This window comes from Haliotis cracherodii, unplaced genomic scaffold (genome assembly GCF_022045235.1).
Source record: "Haliotis cracherodii isolate W230 unplaced genomic scaffold, xgHalCrac1.p SCAF_6, whole genome shotgun sequence".
NCBI classification, from domain to species: Eukaryota; Metazoa; Mollusca; class Gastropoda; order Lepetellida; family Haliotidae; genus Haliotis; species Haliotis cracherodii.
In genome coordinates this window covers 41151699-41169450 of record NW_027266319.1, presented here as the reverse complement: position 1 = coordinate 41169450, position 17752 = coordinate 41151699, and the positions used below count along the sequence as shown (strand labels likewise).

Here is a 17752-nt window from a genome sequence, read left to right as displayed (position 1 = left end):
GAGGTCATTTTCAATAATTTTGCTTGGACTAAAATGGCAGTGGATGATATCACAGAACAGGGAATTTCCCACCTTATTCAAAACTGTGACGTGTATTTGTGTGGGTGATGTATTTTGAATTTTATTCGACTTCAAAGCGAGGGTTGTAGAGGAAGGACATATATGTCCCTCTGGCATCCAGGGGGTTAATGCAATCCCTCAGACAGACGGGTTGTGGCAGTCTCCATTTGAATTTTATATGGTCCGTGACAAATCCTCATTGATAAGAAAGATCAAAGTTGTATGCTATAGAACTGTTCACGGGATTTTCATCCCAAATGGCCGCATTATGCTGCAGTGAAGGTGAATGGTGTTTAACGCCACGGACATCATTGGTCAGCCTATATCACGGCGGCCCGAAACAGTCGAATGTGGACTCGAGAAACCCGTGGTTGATATCGTGAACAACGATCCTTGGGGGTATCGATCATTTAGGAGTTATATTACCAGGCGATGTTTGTTTTGCCTAAATTTACATCTTTCAACACAGTAATCAAGGTTCCATAGCTATAATAGTTACTGTAGGTGTACAGTGTAATTTAATAAAATGAATTATAATTAGGAAATATTCTTTAATGTGTTTATTCACGTGTTCTCTCTCTCTCTCTCTCTCTCTCTCTCTCTCTCAGCATGATGAAGGAGATGCGTGGTTTATTTCACGATAAATCATTGTTCAATCATGACGTCATTTCCTAAGATTCAAATATTCGCTCGCAACTTGATGACGTCATATATTGGATGACGTTATTTTGTAGAGGTGTGTACTACGTTGTTCCGCATAGATGTAGCTGGGCTACGCAGATAAACGCAGTGGCTAAATGATCGCATACAAACGTGGGATACGTATGACAATCGATTGTGAGAACACCTGTTCGTAAAAGGGACTTGTCCGAGTGAGTGAGTGAGTGAGTGAGTGAGTATGGTTGTACGCCGCTTTTAGCAATATTCCAGCAATATCACGGCGGGGGACACCAGAAATGGGCTTCACACATTGTACCCATGTCGGGAATCGAACCCGGGTCTTCGGCGTGACGAGCGAACGCTTTAACCACTAAGCTACCCGACCGCCCCTGACTTGTCCGACATTTCCGAGGTCGGATTCTATTCAGGGAGTCATCATTTTTGACATTTGGGTAAATATTTTTAAAGCTTGTACATTTTATCAACATCCTTTAAAGAGGCTGTACATAATGTTGATATCACATACAAAAAATAAACGATAAAACAATGCTGCGCCCCTCATGGTTTATTGTCCCTACGGTGTTTTATTGTACGATAAACAACTCCCACTCGTCGTTTGTTTCTTAAATAATGGTTAAAAAAGAACGTATTACACCGTTTAGTAAAAACAGTGTGACACACAAGCTCGTATAATAATTTCTAAATGTAGCAACACAGAAATAGAGCATTTGCAGTATGTGAGTACGTCTTGGACTAGGCTTTATACCGGTTTTTGTGACCAGACCCGCGAAATTCCGGAGTGGAATAGGTCTTCAGCAACCCATGCTGGTCGTGAAAGGCGACTATGCTTCGTAATAGGCGACGAGCGGGATCGGGATGTCAGGCTCGAAGACTTGGTTGAAGCATGTCATCTTATCCCAGTTGCGTGGATCGATGGTCATGATGTCAATCACTTGATTGTCTGGTTCAGACTCGATTATTTACAGACCGACGTCATAAAGCTGGAATATTGCTGAGTGCGGCTTAAACAACAAACAAACAGCACATAAATGTCACAATAAGGGGATATCAACTACGGCTTCACGTGTTAAACGATCCCGGATCTTCGGCGTGACGAGCCAGTGCTTTTACCACCAGGCTACCCTACCACCACCCACTGTATCATGCATAATTCTGTGAATAGTAATTGCGAATTGAATTCTGTGTTGTTGGTATTGCATGAACATAAACCACCATTATCTAAATTTCGCTTAATGACTGGCAAAACAAGGTTGTCCTGCTAAACAGTCGTTGTGTGTATCAGGCACAAATGGCCACCAAGCAAGCTTCCAGGCACTGGTTACTGAGACCTGCGTCACGTTGGATCGGAGTGATAAAAGTGAAATAATGTTCAATGCAGATCTAAACTCACTCACTCACTCACTCACATAATTGAAATAATGTTCAACGCAGATCTAAATCCACCTCACTCACTTACTTAAACTTTAACCTCTGTTATTGCGCTATTGGGAAATCACCATCTTCGAGAAATGTTTTATATAAAAAACAAATACAGCAGAAAAAAGCATACATTTTTTTAGAATTTATTTTCATATTTTATTCTTCCAGGTACCATGTCATCAGATAGCTTTATGTATATAGATTTGTTTAGATTTGTAAATACAGATATTATGATTACTAATCAAAATTGTCTTTTAAATCTTCAGCTGTTTACATGCATGAATGGTATGCCACAGCCTTCACAGCAGAAACTATAGTGTTTCTATGTGTACTTAATGTAAGGGAAAACATAGGGATATATTCCAAATGGCAATACGACCATGTCGAAAATACCAGCTCAAAACCATTTTCAAATATAAGAGACGGTCGTTTATGTACGTTATTGATGTTTTCGAGGTTGCCACTATGGTCTATTGTTTCTGAAATGCGTGGAATATCATGCCACAACCCTCACAGCAGGGGTCCAAGACACAGTGGACGCACATCCCGTAGAACTTCTTGATACAGCCACAGTTTAGTTCCAGGAACTTGAACATTGGCGTGACGATCCAGACGTGTGCGAATGCGACGACGGCAAATTCACAACCCCATCGAGCAGCTATGCAGATTCCATAGAAAAACGTGAGAAGGTTGTAGATGCAACTCTTCCAGCAGTTGAAACACCTGAAGGAGTTGACCCACACACAGTCCAAACTGTGGATTCCCTCTGGCTCAGCCAATATATCCTCGAAGGTAACCTGTAGTGAGAAATGTAATAATATTTACCAAAAATTAAATCTCTGATTTCTTTTTGCTTTGGTGTAAAATCACATTCCAGATCAATTATACAACAATATTTTTATACGATAATTGCCAATCAGTTGCACATATATTCATATTAAATATGAAATATTATATTCGAAACAAATCTATTTAATCAAACTTGCTCTTGACGCAAGCAGCCAGTAAAGTGTAAATAAATAAATCAATGATGAATATTCATCTCTTATGCCTGATCTTCTTGAATGTAAGTGTTTGGTAATGAACCCATTCTCATTAACCGGGTAAGGATAATGTCTTTTATTGCAAACTGTATACAGTAAACTACGTTTATACCGAACATGCTTATAACGAACTGACGCATATAACGAACTTTGGGTCCCGCCCACATGCTGTATATATGCTTATAACGAACTTCGGTTATAAGGAACAGAATAAGTTGTCCTTTTGCGTTCGTTAAAACCGTATTTACTGTATTCAGGTATGCGCCTCATTGTCTAATACATCATGTACTTACATTTATTATATAATGGGTAGGTTTCTCGACAGGATAAGGCCAACGGATAAAAACGATATCCGTTGGGGTCATATGCGGATAGAGATGCAAATATCAAAGGTCAAGTAGGACTACTTTCACTGTTTATAAACAAACATGGGGTCGCCCTCGTCATTCGGTGATCGAGTCAGAATTAACCATCGGGAATCTGGATAAACTACAGGGATAATTGCTATCATTATAAAAAAAACAGTCTAACATACTGAAAATCAGTGTCTAACTGTGACGTGGCTAAGGCATTTTATAAGTTTTGGCAACTTTGGAGATATAAATTTCGAAACAATTTTGCGAGGGCACGAGGACGAGCCAAGCGGGATCAGTAGCCATATCTGTGCTTGTAGACCTCTGCGGCTTGAAACCTTCTCCCCAAATTAAAATAGTTGTATTTGGCCGAAATATGTTTGAATTGTTACCTTGTTTCGTTTTGTCGCCGTGTGTACATCTGACTACACTTCTTAACGTTATGACAGAACAGACCGACTGTCAACAACATCTGACTGTGGCCGTGACGTCTCATAGACTAGGTTTAGAGTAGTTTCCCTTTGACAAAGGGCAGTTACTCTAGCGAATAGACCGATGGATTGCCGCGAAAGGCAATTTAAAACAACTGTTGTTTTGCGTATATGTTGCTTCGCCACTGTATAAGAAAAAGATTTTAGTTGGAACTATACTGGCTACTGTCACTGTCCGGCTGACACATCACTTACCCTGTGACGTAATAATTATTAATGCGCGCATTCCAGGAAAACTCGCAATGTTTCGGTAATGTTTGTGAGAGAGGGAAAGCGATTTTGAAACACAGAATTAAAGAATGACATTATATGATAAAGAGGTTATCACGCTTGTGTGTTTGGGGATGGTAAATATCCTGCATTAGAAATAAACACTATGTATTTAGCTCGCCAAGGCTCGCTAAATACAATGTTTATTCCTACTGCAGGATATTTACCATCCCCAAACACACTCGCGTGATAACCTCTATATATATGCAATTCAAATATCAGTTCAATTGTGGTTACAATAAGTTGTGAAGCGTATATGCCATTATGATATACTGTTATAATTATGTTGAAGTATGCTTGCCCGTGAGTTGTCACCAATAAAACCAAATCGCACTGATCAGTAAATGCGTGTTTTCATTGATGATAATGCTCTAGCTTTCCTATTACCAGTGGTACCAGTCATACCTCCAAGAAAGTGCTAAGTTTAGTTTGTATGTCGTACACCTGATTACTCCAACCATTTCTATTTTCATTGCTTACTGCATTCTACGTGTTAAACCTCTTCGTAAGATTACAGGTAGTCTTACAGTTCATTACCTGGATATGGTCGTTGATGTTGTTGGGATCCCTGTTTGTCAAATCAATGTCCATGGCTGAGCTAGGTGTGTGGTCAACTCCGAGGTCTGTGATCAGCTGATGACCTTATTTTGTGACCAAAGACTTTATATTCATTCATGTTAGCAACTGTATCCAAGGAGGCAAATCTAATCCCTGCATAGTTACAAATGTAAACACTCAGAGGATCATTACATAACAGATAAACTGAGTATTGTGCTCGCGGCGGGGCGCTTAATGCCCAGTTACAAGCAGGTTATTTCACATACGGACCCCTGAAGATCCAGGTAGAGAATAGGTCTTCATCAACCCATGCTTGCCGTCAGAGTCGACATTGCTTGTCGTAAGAGGCGACTAACGGGATCGGGAGGTCAGGCTCGCTGACTTGGTTGAAGCATGTCATCGTATCCTAAGTGTGTCGATCGATGCGCATGATGTCAATCACTGGTGCAGACACGATTATTTACAGACCGTCATCATATATCTGGAATATTGTTGAGTGCGGCGTTGAACATGAGACAAACAAACAAACAGATTTCACTCACTATAGTTATGTGTCTGTTGAATGTGTAACCAAAATACAAAATTAATCGATCTAGGAATTTGTTCAAATACAACAAAATAGGCGAAGTATTAGAATCCGCCATCTGGTTGTGTCTGATTTTTGTATAATGTAAATTTATGGAAGTAATAAATTCGCAGAGGTTGTCCAGTAAAAGTGCATATGTTGCATCAGAAACAGTGTATTCTCTCCAGACCACCGGCAGTGGTACAAAAGAATAAGTGTGTACACACAAAAATATTAATATGTGACAAGATGACACTATGTGATGGGTGGATATAGTTTCTTTTCCATTTGTGTTTTTGTACTTCTTCAAATATTTCATCGATAAATCTCGACAGGTTTTTAAGATCAATAGCATTTTGACAGGACAATAACCTCTTAAATGTATACAAATTAGACCATTTACTCTGGTAAGCAATAAGTTAGTATACACGTCTATGTTTTAACAGAGCCTCGCATCTAAACAGATAATGAAATTAGTCTGCAACTGAAGGAGAGTTGCGCAGTTCATATACACGATTTTCTTCTTTACATTATTCCAACGGCCGGTTTCAATTGATAAGTTATGGTTATATGTTCTGGATTTTAGGATTGGAATATACATATCTGTTGTCATTTAGATTTATCTATCAAATGTTGTGTTTTCTGTCAGATACCGATAAATGTAACCTTTACTGCTCAATGCCATGATGCATCTCCTTTCTTGTACGAACTGACCCTGTAATAGCTCGCCTACCTCAGCACCCAGCCATGTAGTATTACAGGTGATAGGGTTGTAGAATACGTGTGTAAGTCCAGAGTTATTTAATATAGGTTTGATCCATACTAGCGAGGTATGACTCATATCAATCACTCAGCAGCAATAGTCCAGCTATATGATGGTGGTCTGTAAATAATCGAGTCTGGACCAGACAATCCAGTGATTGACATCATGAACATCCATCCACGCAATCGATGACATGCATCAACCAAGTCAGCGAGCCTGACCACCCGATTCCGTTAATCGCCTCTTACGGCAAGCAGAGTCGCTTTTTACGGCAAGCATGGATTGCTGAAGACCTATTCTACCCCGGATCTTCACGGGTCTCCAGAAGTTAATTACACTTTTTCAGATAGTTATGTGTAGAGGTTACCTGCATAATTCCCCATTAACCATAAAATTTGGAGTTGATGCTCTTAATCTAATCCACATTTTAGAAATTTTAAATGAAAACGCTCAAGAATCAAAAGCCGAGATAAGGTAATCGAGAGGTTAATTAATATTTCTTGCAGGAGACAGAACACAGCTTTCTTGTCATTAAAGGTAATAGATTTGATTGCGCTTGTCATCCTTCGATTTCTATGGAATGTTATGCCCACATCGTTATCTACTATCTCGAGATGTTTTCTAACAAACAGGAACTGGAGTTTACTTCGTTTAGCAGGACCACTGCCAAATATATAATTTCCGTTCACATTTTCGTGAAAAGTTCACATCTAATTTCCATTTAGTGCAGTATATTCTAAACGAGTCGAGAGTTTTCTGTATGTCAGCGGGGCATCGACTAAATAAGACTGCATCAGCATACAGTAAAATTTTAAATTGTAATAATAAGGTTGCATCATAACCAAGCTTGCAATCAACATTTTTGCATCAAGACAGCTATGTTCTAATAGCGATTGCTCGAGGTTATTAAGAGACAATTAAAATAGTAATTGGGGAAAACGTTCTCCTTGTCTTACTCGGGAAAGACTTGGGAAAAATCTGATGTTTCCTTTTGTTACTACAACACATGATTTATTACCGCTGTACAATTTGTTAATTAGAATGAGACATTTACCTCTGACGTCACTTTTCAAATTTTCAAAGACCTATTCTCCACACTTTGTCAAAAGCCTTGGTGAAATCTATAAAAGCACGATACAAACTTTTGTTTGATATGCCTAAGGCTCTGCATAAACATATTGATGATAAACATGGTGTCTACTGTTGAGAAGTGTTTCCTAAATCCAGTTTTTGCGGGAGACAGGATGTTATTGTTATCAGTGAAAAGTGACAATCGTGTATTAAGTGTACTGGGAAACAATTTCCCCAATCAACTCGAAATTGTGATAGGTCTGTAAGAGATCTAGTGGGTTTCCTTTCTTTTTAAAAACTGGCTTGACCACACCGGTAAGCCATGCATCTGGTATGTTTCCGGTATTGAACACGGCATTAAAGTAATCAAGATATACGGGTGCTAATAATTCTAAGGAGTTTACCATATAGTTATTTACTATGAGATCTATACCAAAAGCTTTGTTATTTGTCAACCTTTTTACATTTTACATATTTCTTCTATTGTGATATCACAATTGAGCATTTGATCATCGTGTTTAGTAGTATTTGGATATTCTTCATCAATTATTGTGTCTGTATTCATGTCTTTATTTATATCTTTTTAGTGCTCATGTCTGCATATCGGGCTCAATATTATTCCCCTTACTCTTATTCTTGTTGAGAGCGTTCCAAATTTCACTTGGACTATGGCTGTAAATAAATTGCATAAATCGTTCTATGTTTCTTTATATGTTGGCTTCGTATTTCCGCCTCGGGGCGGTCGGGTAGCCTAGTGGTTAAAGCGTTCGCTCGTCACGCCGAAGACCCAGGTTCGATTCCCCACATGGGTACAATGTGTGAAGCCCATTTCTGGTGTCCCCCGCTGTGATATTGCTGGAATATTGTTAAAAGCGGCGTAAAAGCATACTCACTCACTCACTCTTATATGCCTCAGACTGCTCTCGGAAAAGCATTCTAGTTTGTGTTAGTTTTCTTAAATTTCTTTTTTAGCCTCACGGAAGTAATTCCCTTATTTTTTTACATTCGTGACCGAACCTATGTCCTGCTTTCTCTTAGTGAGAGCCTGCGCATCACACGGGTAACAAGGTCTCACCCCGAATGCTGCACGCGGAACGTCGACAAGCACATGTGCGATTCGGTTGCTCTGTCATTCACGGCGCTTGTGTCAGCGACTCCCAAACACGATGACCTTGCTAGTTTGACAAGACAACACGGGTTCTAGCGATATTATCAAAATATATCGGGCTTTTAGTATTCTCAAATCTTTTGGGCTCAAGTTCACTTACCGAGTTATTTTTGCCCGTTTCTGAAGTGAGGTTTTGATTTTCAGGACATTTTGATTGATCTAGAGATAACCTTATTGGGCGGTGTACATCTGAAAACAATGAGCTGTAACGTTTGATTTCAAAACCATTAAATAGATGATGACACATTGTCGATGAGATTACATAATCGATCACACTCTTGTCCAGACATGTAATCTTTCCTATCATTTTATCTTGTCCCATACGTCCATTGTATAAATAACCTCTCATTCTGGCATATGTTTATCAATTTTGCTTCTGAATTATTAACCCGTGATATATCTTTCGACGACCTAACCCTTGAAAAAGAAAGGTCATCGAGTTCTGCTTTAGGTTGGAGTTCAGATCTCTAATCATCTATATCCATAGCCAACTCCAGTACAATAGGCACACAGGTTACACGTTTTAGCGTTGAAATCAATACAACATAATCACTCAAGGGGAAAGTGTGTAATACAGATTGTTTAAGTTCATAGTAGTCACCCGAGTTTTCGGGTGGAATATATACTACTCCTGAATACATATCTTACTCTTTTGAAATATTAACCCAGAGAATATATTCTTACATTTCCCCAATGAGGTGGGCATAGTTAGCATATGTTTCTTTTATTGCAAAACCGTTATCTCCTGATATTCTCGAAGCACTGCTCCTACGTTGGTGATAAACATGAAAACTGTGTATTTGGACATCATTCAATACATCAGTTTGAGTTTCTTGGAGGCCTAGTATATCATTTTCATCAAGTGGATCCATGAATTAGGGGTATTCTAATCGTTTGCTTATCCCACACACATTAAAATTTAAAAAGTACAAAGATGGTGGGAGATTGTCAGAAGCTTTCATATTATCAATAGCTGTGCTTAGTGCTGCTACACATGTATTTAAAATATTATGGTGTATGTTGGGCAGTTTAGGAGTCCCATCGTTGGACTAAAAACGTGTTGAAACTAAAAACAATAATTATTCTTATCGACATTTCGACGAATAAACGAATAAAAATTGAATATTGCTGAGTGCGGCGTTAAACAACAAAGAAACAAAAATAACTAACTTAGGATGTGAATGTCACTGTCCACTCAGACATTAACATGTTGGTAGACTTTACTAATCAGTTAGAATTTTTTTTTTTACTAGGTGTCATATTGTCATTAACTAATAAAGGTGAACTGGTAATCAGATACACTTTTATTGTCAGCTTCCTGTAGGAGAGAAATACTGTTAGTGCATACAGCGTCAACTCATTCATGAACACAAAGAATTTTAAACCTCAGTGGGATCCGAACCTGCAGCCTCTTAATTTGCAGTCCGTCACGTTACCACCCGTGCTACGTCATACGTGTCAATTTTCCGAGTCATCAGGAGCTTCCTTTATTTGTACTTTTTTATGTTAATATTATGTCAAGTGGTATATGTGTCATGCAAGAGCTCGTGAATCTGATTTGCACATCTAATTTCAAAACATTTTATATATCTCATCCATATTTGACTTATTGCCTGATCAAGAAGTAAGCATATTCTCCGAAACGTTGTGTTCCACATAATAAAGAAGTTGACATCCATATATTTATCTCTCTTATAGCCTGATGATAATATGCACTTGATTAATCATGTTAAAATTCTAAAAATGTTAAAATGTGTTTGAATTTTAAACATGTGTGAAGGTGTTTACATTCTTACACATATTTACAGTGTGGTTAAAGTGGTGTATAAAACGATTTTAATAAGTCATATTTACTAATGTTCAGAATATTCGTGCAATCTATAGCTACGAGGAAGGATTGTAAATTCGCTGTTAACTAACCTTCTGGCCTTTGTAACGAATTAAGTTAGTAGAATTCACAAGACTTTTTCTCAGTGTACAACATGTGTAATATGAGGCGACCGGGGTAGCCTAGTGGTTACAGCGTTCGTTGGACGCACCGAAGACCCTGGTTGTGAATATTAATATTGAATTCTGTGCTGTTGGTATTGCATGAATATGAACCATCCTTATCTAAAGTTCGTTTAATGGCTGGCGTATCAAGGTTGTCATGATAATCTGTCGTTGTGGGTACCAGGCAGTAAAGTGTCCGCCCAAGGAAGCCAACTATCATGGACTGGTTATTGAAACCTGCGTCACTTTGGGTCTAAGTCATTCAAACAGTTGACATGCCGTGAAAAAAATGAAATAATAACTTTAACCTCTGTTATTGCGCTATTGGGAAATCTTCGATAAATATATATAAAAAACATATAACAGAGAAAAAGCATACGTTTTTAGGATTTATTTTCATATGTTGGTATTCCGGGTATCATGACAACTATAATGAAAATATGATGACTGTCTCTGCAGTTTATTTCAGTCTTCAGTTCTTTTCAAATTCACGGAAAAGCATGCCACAACCCTCACTGCAGAAAACTATCGTGTTTCTGGGTGTACTGAATGTACTCGAAAACATTGGAATTATTCCAAATGTCAGCGCAATAATGTCGAAAATACCAGCTCATAACAATTTTCAAATATCAGAGACGATCGTGTATGCAGGATGTCGTTGTTTTCGAGGTTGCCACTATGGTCTATTGTTTCTGAAATGCGTGGAATATCATGCCACAACCCTCACAGCAGGGGTCCAAGACACAGTGGACGCACATCCCGTAGAACTTCTTGATACAGCCACAGTTTAGTTCCAGGAACTTGAACATTGGCGTGACGATCCAGACGTGTGCGAATGCGACGACGGCAAATTCACAACCCCATCGAGCAGCTATGCAGATTCCATAGAAAAACGTGAGAAGGTTGTAGATGCAACTCTTCCAGCAGTTGAAACACCTGAAGGAGTTGACCCACACACAGTCCAAACTGTGGATTCCCTCTGGCTCAGCCAATATATCCTCGAAGGTGACCTGGTGTCAGAAAGAAAATTATGTTTAAAAAATGTATTTTCACTTGTGACTTTTATGATTTACACCATTATCTGATAACAATGTTTTTGCTATCACAGAACAACTTGGTGTAGGTTTATAGAATACGTGGCAAGACATTCTCGCTTTCATCGATTGTTTGATACAATATGGTTGGACATTGTTAGTGTCATAAGCGTATTACTGGATCAAAACTGTTTACTCCACCTAGGGCCTAAACAGTTCTTCCTTAGGGTCTGATATTTGTTCATCTTCGTATGTCAGTGTCAGGAGCGGGACTATACCTATATATTGGTAGGTGTTATATGTGTGCAAAGTGATTGTTTGTTTATTTGTTTGTGGTTTAAAGTCGCACTCAGCAATATTCCAGCTATATGACGGCGATATGTAAATATTCCAATCTGAACCAGACAATCCAGTGATTGATTATTTTAACCATAGTGAGTGAGTGAGTGAATATGGTTTTACGCCGCTTTTAGCAACATTTCAGCAATATCACGGCGGGGGACACTAGAAATGGGCTTCACACATTGTACCCATGTCGGGAATCGAACCCGGGTCTTCGGCGTGACGAGCGAACGCTTTAACGACTAGGCTACCCGACCGCCCCTATTTTAACCATAAACCATACTTCTACTCAAAGGGTAAGATGTTTACTCCAATCCAAAGGTGCTTATATCTCGCTTCATGGAAACTGGGTCATCGTATCCCGCATTGCGATATGTTATATGGGGAAAAAGGTTGGATACAGCTTGACTGGTACCCTGCCCTTCACATCTAAGCGGCTCAGGCAAGAAACGTAAGCGCCTTGGTGCATGTGCAGTCTAGGACAGGGCGTGTATCCCTCTTATGACTGTTGCCGAATAACATAAAAACATTTAGTGAAATAATTTACAGTTAGGAATGTTTTTAAAAATATTTGCATACCTATTTATGTATTTCGTATGAACGCATATCATTATACATATTTTAGACAAAGATTTAAGTTTCCTTTAAAACTATTACTCATCCCCCATGTAACTTTGTAATAAGCGGTTAATCCTGCTTAAAGAAGCGGGTAAATCAAGTTTCTGTCCAGCTGGCAGATGAAGATGAGAAGTCGGTAATGACGGTTTCAATAAGTTAACGAAAAAGTACCTGGATATGGTCGTTGATGTTGTTGGGATCCCTGTTTGTCAAATCAATGTCCATGGTTGAGCTAGGTGTGTGGTCAACTCCGACGGTGTGTGGTCAGCTGGTGTCCCTCCTTTGTGACCACAGACCTTTATACGTCCTCGTTAGTAACTGTATCCACGAACACAACTCTAATCCCTGCCTAGTGACCGCCATGTAAGCATACAGAGATCCGGGATTATTACATAACTATAACGGTAGTCGCGCATTCTGGTATGTGTGACGGTAACAACATTCACTGTATTTGTTTGGCCGGTTTGAAATGGTTCAGTAATTTTTCTTCGATTTTACCATGTTAGTTTGCAGCAGAAAGTTTCAGCAATGTAGTTATATTATCGCGGTAGTTAATTCATAATGGATCGTAATGGTGTACGCTTATTAACATATTAAATATTTCATTTGCAAATGTTTCCTGTTCTTTACTCAACTTTTATGACACATCAATTTGGATTGATCGATGCTAATTTTCGTTGCCCAGTTCGGTAAACAAAGTACCTGTCATTAGCGACTCAAGGGCGGGCAACTCTATGTTGTTGCGGTATCACTATTTTGTGGTGTGATACGTGTGGTTTTATGTGGTTTACATCATTTCCTGCTTTGGATTATGCATAATCAGTATGCATACGGCCTAGGTTGGGTCACGGGACATCGTCCAAGCAAATGGGTTCTTTTCTAACCAATTTCGAATGAAGGTAGGGGTAATTCCACTTCAAAAACATTCCAGAAACTATCATGAAAAGGTTAAGTGTATGCTAATACGTAGCCGTGACATCCGCAACGAGTCCTGTATTAAATCAAGCTATAAAAAATCGTGCTTAGATTTGCATAAGTAAACAGTCATCAGGGGTGTAGATTACGAGATTTATGGAGCCCGCGATAATATAGAGTCATACTATATGTTGTCAATTTTCGGGATTAACTTTCATGCACGCCGAATATATTTGGATATGAAAACGATATATTTTTTATTTGACAACTCCGTAGGTGCAAATATGTTTGCTATAGCACGTTGTAGAGAGACGCGGTACCCAATATCAAGCAATGATGTTTTGTCAAGCGAGATTGAAAGTAATCTTCATTCTCAAATGTGAAACCTCATATATTCATGCAAAATTAGTGAATTTAATTCCTTGATTTCTCTCATTTCCTTTCTTGTGTATTCGTCAAGCTAGTTTCTAATTTTGAAGTCATCGGTCAAAACCATTATATGACTGTTATTCTTGCTTTGGGAACCACCATTTGTATATGTGACATTCGGGGGTGGGGGAGCTGGGATTTTATCGAAAAAAGAAGATTGTCCAAAAAAAAGCTCGAAAATAATAATAAAGAAAATAATAGTTAGTTTATTAAACCTAACTATTATCATGTATAAGATTTTGCAGCTTTAGCTGAATCAATATCTAGTCTCCATACAAAATCAAAGACCCCCCACCCACCCCCAGAATAGCAAATGGTCTGTCCCTTATGAGAATGAAATATTATAATGTGTGGTAGTAGTAGAGGTACATCATACAAATAATACGTGTTTCTAGAAGAAAAAAGGAAATAAGCTTAGATTTCACAGTTTAAGTGTAAAACAAACATCTCAAAATCGAAACACATTATTTACCATGGAAGATATCTTATCAACTAAGCCCAGGCTAGAGACCACCTTACTGGGGGCCATGGGGACTTACTGTACCTCTGCTTCCTGCAGGACTCCCCAGTAGGATATATGCGATCACTCAGGGCACCAGTGCAAACCATAAAATCACTAAACCATCAAATCACTAAACCATCAAATCACTAAACAATCAAATCGCTAAAAACACTAGTCGATATAATGTACATTAATCATAATTCAGAAGTTAAGCTAATTTAACAAGTAACATGTGAAATGTAAACACTTGACTTCTATACTCTCTAATCACTAATTCAAATAATAAGACCCTATTTAATAGGAATTACCCTACCCATTGAATCAGCTCGTGTATAAATGATCCCTTTGCGTTCAGTCTTTACAGGATTAAGAGGATTAATAAACAGACCGTGTAATTACCAGTAGCTTGTACTCGACATTTCGGGGAGTCAATCCAACGATTCACTGATGTACGGTCACATATATGCCCGTTTGTGAATCATGTGGACGACGTGACCGTGATGAATTTTGGTCTTATTGATGAGTGCGGCGTTAAACAGCAAAGAAATAAAAGATTTATCCCATACAATAGATACTAGATGAGGAAGACAGAAGTTAGAAGGAAAGTACCAAAATATGTGATTCAAAATAATTGGTTGGGTTAAATAAGATTGTTTTTGTTTTAAGTAGTTACATACGCTTCTTCATCAAATTTAAATTTTCGTAATTACGAAAATTGATGAACAGAGCAAATGTGAAGGAACGTTCCTTATAAATTTTAATTATTTTCCATGTTATGAGAAATTATTAATAACAAAGTACAAACACTAAAAGAATATGCAAAGACAGGCCCTGCCAAGTTGTAATGAACAGAAATAGTTATGTGTTACATGCAGTTTAACGACTTTCCCTATTCAATTCAATAACTCAGTAATATATGCATAAAAGATATCGGATGTTTCCCAGTGGCACGCTTCTCAATATCACATAAAGGTATCTGGCTAGTTCTGTGGATAAAGAATTTACTAGTCCATTTTATGGTCAACCACATTATGCCTGTCATTATGCGTGGAAAATAAAAAAAGTCAATTTGACATGTTCGAGAATAATTTATTATTATTATTAAATAACAAAGCCATGAGTACAATTGTGGTGTTAAATTTATTCAGTCCGACTAAAATCAATGTCAATGAATATGAAACTTACAATCTAAAATTTAATTATTTTTACAGTATAAGATAAAAGACAAGTGGGGGGGGGGGGGGGGGGGGGGGGGGGGGGGGGGTGTTTACCAGAAAAATGTTGTTTATGATATATGCTATAAATTATAAAAAATCAATTATAAAAAATTTCGACCATAACAGTTTGGATAAATAATCAAACAGATTTATTTAACGCTGTAATATAAATGAAATACAGTACAAAACGGCGATAAAACAGTTTCACTCACTGATTTATCTGCATCTAACGAAGAATAGACTGTTTTTCCGTTAATGCAGATGAACGCAATAGAGAGATATGGTAGACACGGAAGCAGCAGAGACCAATCCCTTAGTCAGGACACCATGTCCTGACTCTAGACCGCCTTCCACATACATCATACTGCTTCCGTTTCTTCTGAGGCAGAACACCTGGAAAAAGACAGGGGATCGGGCTCTCGTCCAAGTTTTCGGGAACACCTTGACATTACTTAATCCCAAACGAGTAAAGCGACAATGGATTCTTGAAAGGGCAAGCGGACACGTTTCCTTCATTGCATTGACAGAAACATGGAAAGAAATGACGATTGATTTGACATGTCGTGAAATAGTTATATTCACAATATTGCACATAATATACACATATACATTTTAGTGACTCAATGTGTGACATGTCATGGAACGTATCCCATTAAAACAAACGTTTATTCAGTATATAAATTGTTTTACTTTAATCGTTTGACCGCAGCAATGCATACAACGTTTACGAAGTACCTGCAGCTGTGAGGAGGAGTGAAAGAGACCCTTCCGTCAATGATTGGAGGCACGGAGCCTTGGATCGTAAAGCTTAATGAATTGATCACCAAGATCAACCCTTCTCATGAATTTACACGTTTACCACAGAAGGAAGGGATCATATTATGTTTTGTATGTGTGTTTGTTGTTTAACATTTGTTGTTTGAACTCAACAATATTTTAGCTATATGACGGTCGTCTGTAAATTATCGAGTCTGGACCAGACAATCCAGTGATTGACATCATGTGCACGCAATTGGGATATGATGACATGCATCAACCAAGTCGGCGAGTCTGACCACCCGATCCCTTCAGTCGCCTCTAACGACAAGCATAGTCGCCTTGTACAGCAAGCATGGGTTGCTGAAGACCTATTCTCACCCGGATCTTCACGGTTCGACCACATCATGATTCAAATCAGATTCTACATTGAAAATTGTAATACCCGCGAAATCGGTGAGGAAGGCGTCTGTATATGTTTAAACATATAAGATAATCACTTCTAGTGAAATATATAACATGCTGAATACAAACAACGGACTATAAAGATTATTTTACTATATTAAATTTAGAGTACATTTTACACACGCACACGCACACACAAAATTTACATAAGAATGCCTGCACACATGGTATCCATCAGCCGTAAAGGTAAACAAAAAGATAAAGTTTTCAAAAGTCTATGAGGGAAACGGTTGCTTTGTCAATAGCTGTGACATTGATGTACCGTGCATATAGTCGCAAGAATCTGATGCCAACGTAACACATGCAAACATGATCCAGGCACAATATTGTTATAAATGGCGCCGAGTTTATGTGCATAAATGTGAACTGATATGAATTTTCATGCACAGAATCGTGAAGTTAAATACATCACGTGTGTCATATAATAATATTCTATGGACATTATTGAGTGTACGAAAGAGGTAGCCATGAAAAGCAATTTGATAGATACAATTTGATGTACAGCAAGCATTGGCTGAGTGAGTTAGGTTTGACGCCGCTTTTAGCAATATTCCAGCGACATCACGACGGGGGATGTTTGCTTTTCATATTTTGATTTAATGAGCGCCATAAATGTAATGGAAATACACACAGTTGTTTTCTCATGTGTGTACCGACCATTCCGCCATTACCGATAGTCGATAAAAATATGCAAAACGTGAAACTAAAAATGTTCGTAACGAGATGAACCTACATATATTTACATATATATGACTACTTTGATCAGAAAATTTCTTAAGATTTCATCTGAAAGTATTTACGTGTATGTGACATGGGTGCATAATCAAAAATCGCCATCATTCACTTGAAGTTCAAATAAGGGAGATAAAGATCGGTAACCACTTTACCAATCTCACCATTGTGTGCAATCCGCAGCACTGTATAATAGGAATGAGACAATGTTAAAGCTGAGATGATTGTGGTGTGTGTGTGTGTGTGTGTGTGTGTGTGTGTGTGTGTGTGTGTGTATATATATATATATATATATATATATATATATA

At 38.2% G+C, this 17752-nt stretch overlaps 2 protein-coding genes across 2 annotated transcripts; both read right to left on the bottom strand.

The window, feature by feature from the left end:
- Nucleotides 1-2630: 2630 nt before the first annotated feature.
- On the bottom strand, nucleotides 2631-4908 carry LOC139445994 (caveolin-1-like). Its single transcript, XM_071227261.1, has 2 exons — nucleotides 4855-4908; nucleotides 2631-2957 (listed from the first exon to the last, which is right to left on the bottom strand). The coding sequence occupies exons 1-2, from the start codon at nucleotides 4906-4908 to the stop codon at nucleotides 2631-2633; spliced, it is 381 nt and encodes a 126-aa protein (XP_071083362.1).
- A 6209-nt stretch (nucleotides 4909-11117) lies between these two features.
- Nucleotides 11118-12653, bottom strand: LOC139446084 (caveolin-1-like). The gene is made up of 2 exons (XM_071227361.1): nucleotides 12600-12653; nucleotides 11118-11444 (listed from the first exon to the last, which is right to left on the bottom strand). The coding sequence occupies exons 1-2, from the start codon at nucleotides 12651-12653 to the stop codon at nucleotides 11118-11120; spliced, it is 381 nt and encodes a 126-aa protein (XP_071083462.1).
- Between the last annotated feature and the right edge of the window lie 5099 nt (nucleotides 12654-17752).

Coding starts and splice junctions, on each gene's coding strand:
- LOC139445994 (XM_071227261.1), bottom strand. CDS start 4,908: ATGGACATTGATTTGACAAACAGGGATCCCAACAACATCAACGACCAT. Junction 2,958..4,854: donor ACATCAACGACCATATCCAG/GTAATGAACTGT, acceptor TTCTCACTACAG/GTTACCTTCGAGGATATATT.
- LOC139446084 (XM_071227361.1), bottom strand. CDS start 12,653: ATGGACATTGATTTGACAAACAGGGATCCCAACAACATCAACGACCAT. Junction 11,445..12,599: donor ACATCAACGACCATATCCAG/GTACTTTTTCGT, acceptor TTCTGACACCAG/GTCACCTTCGAGGATATATT.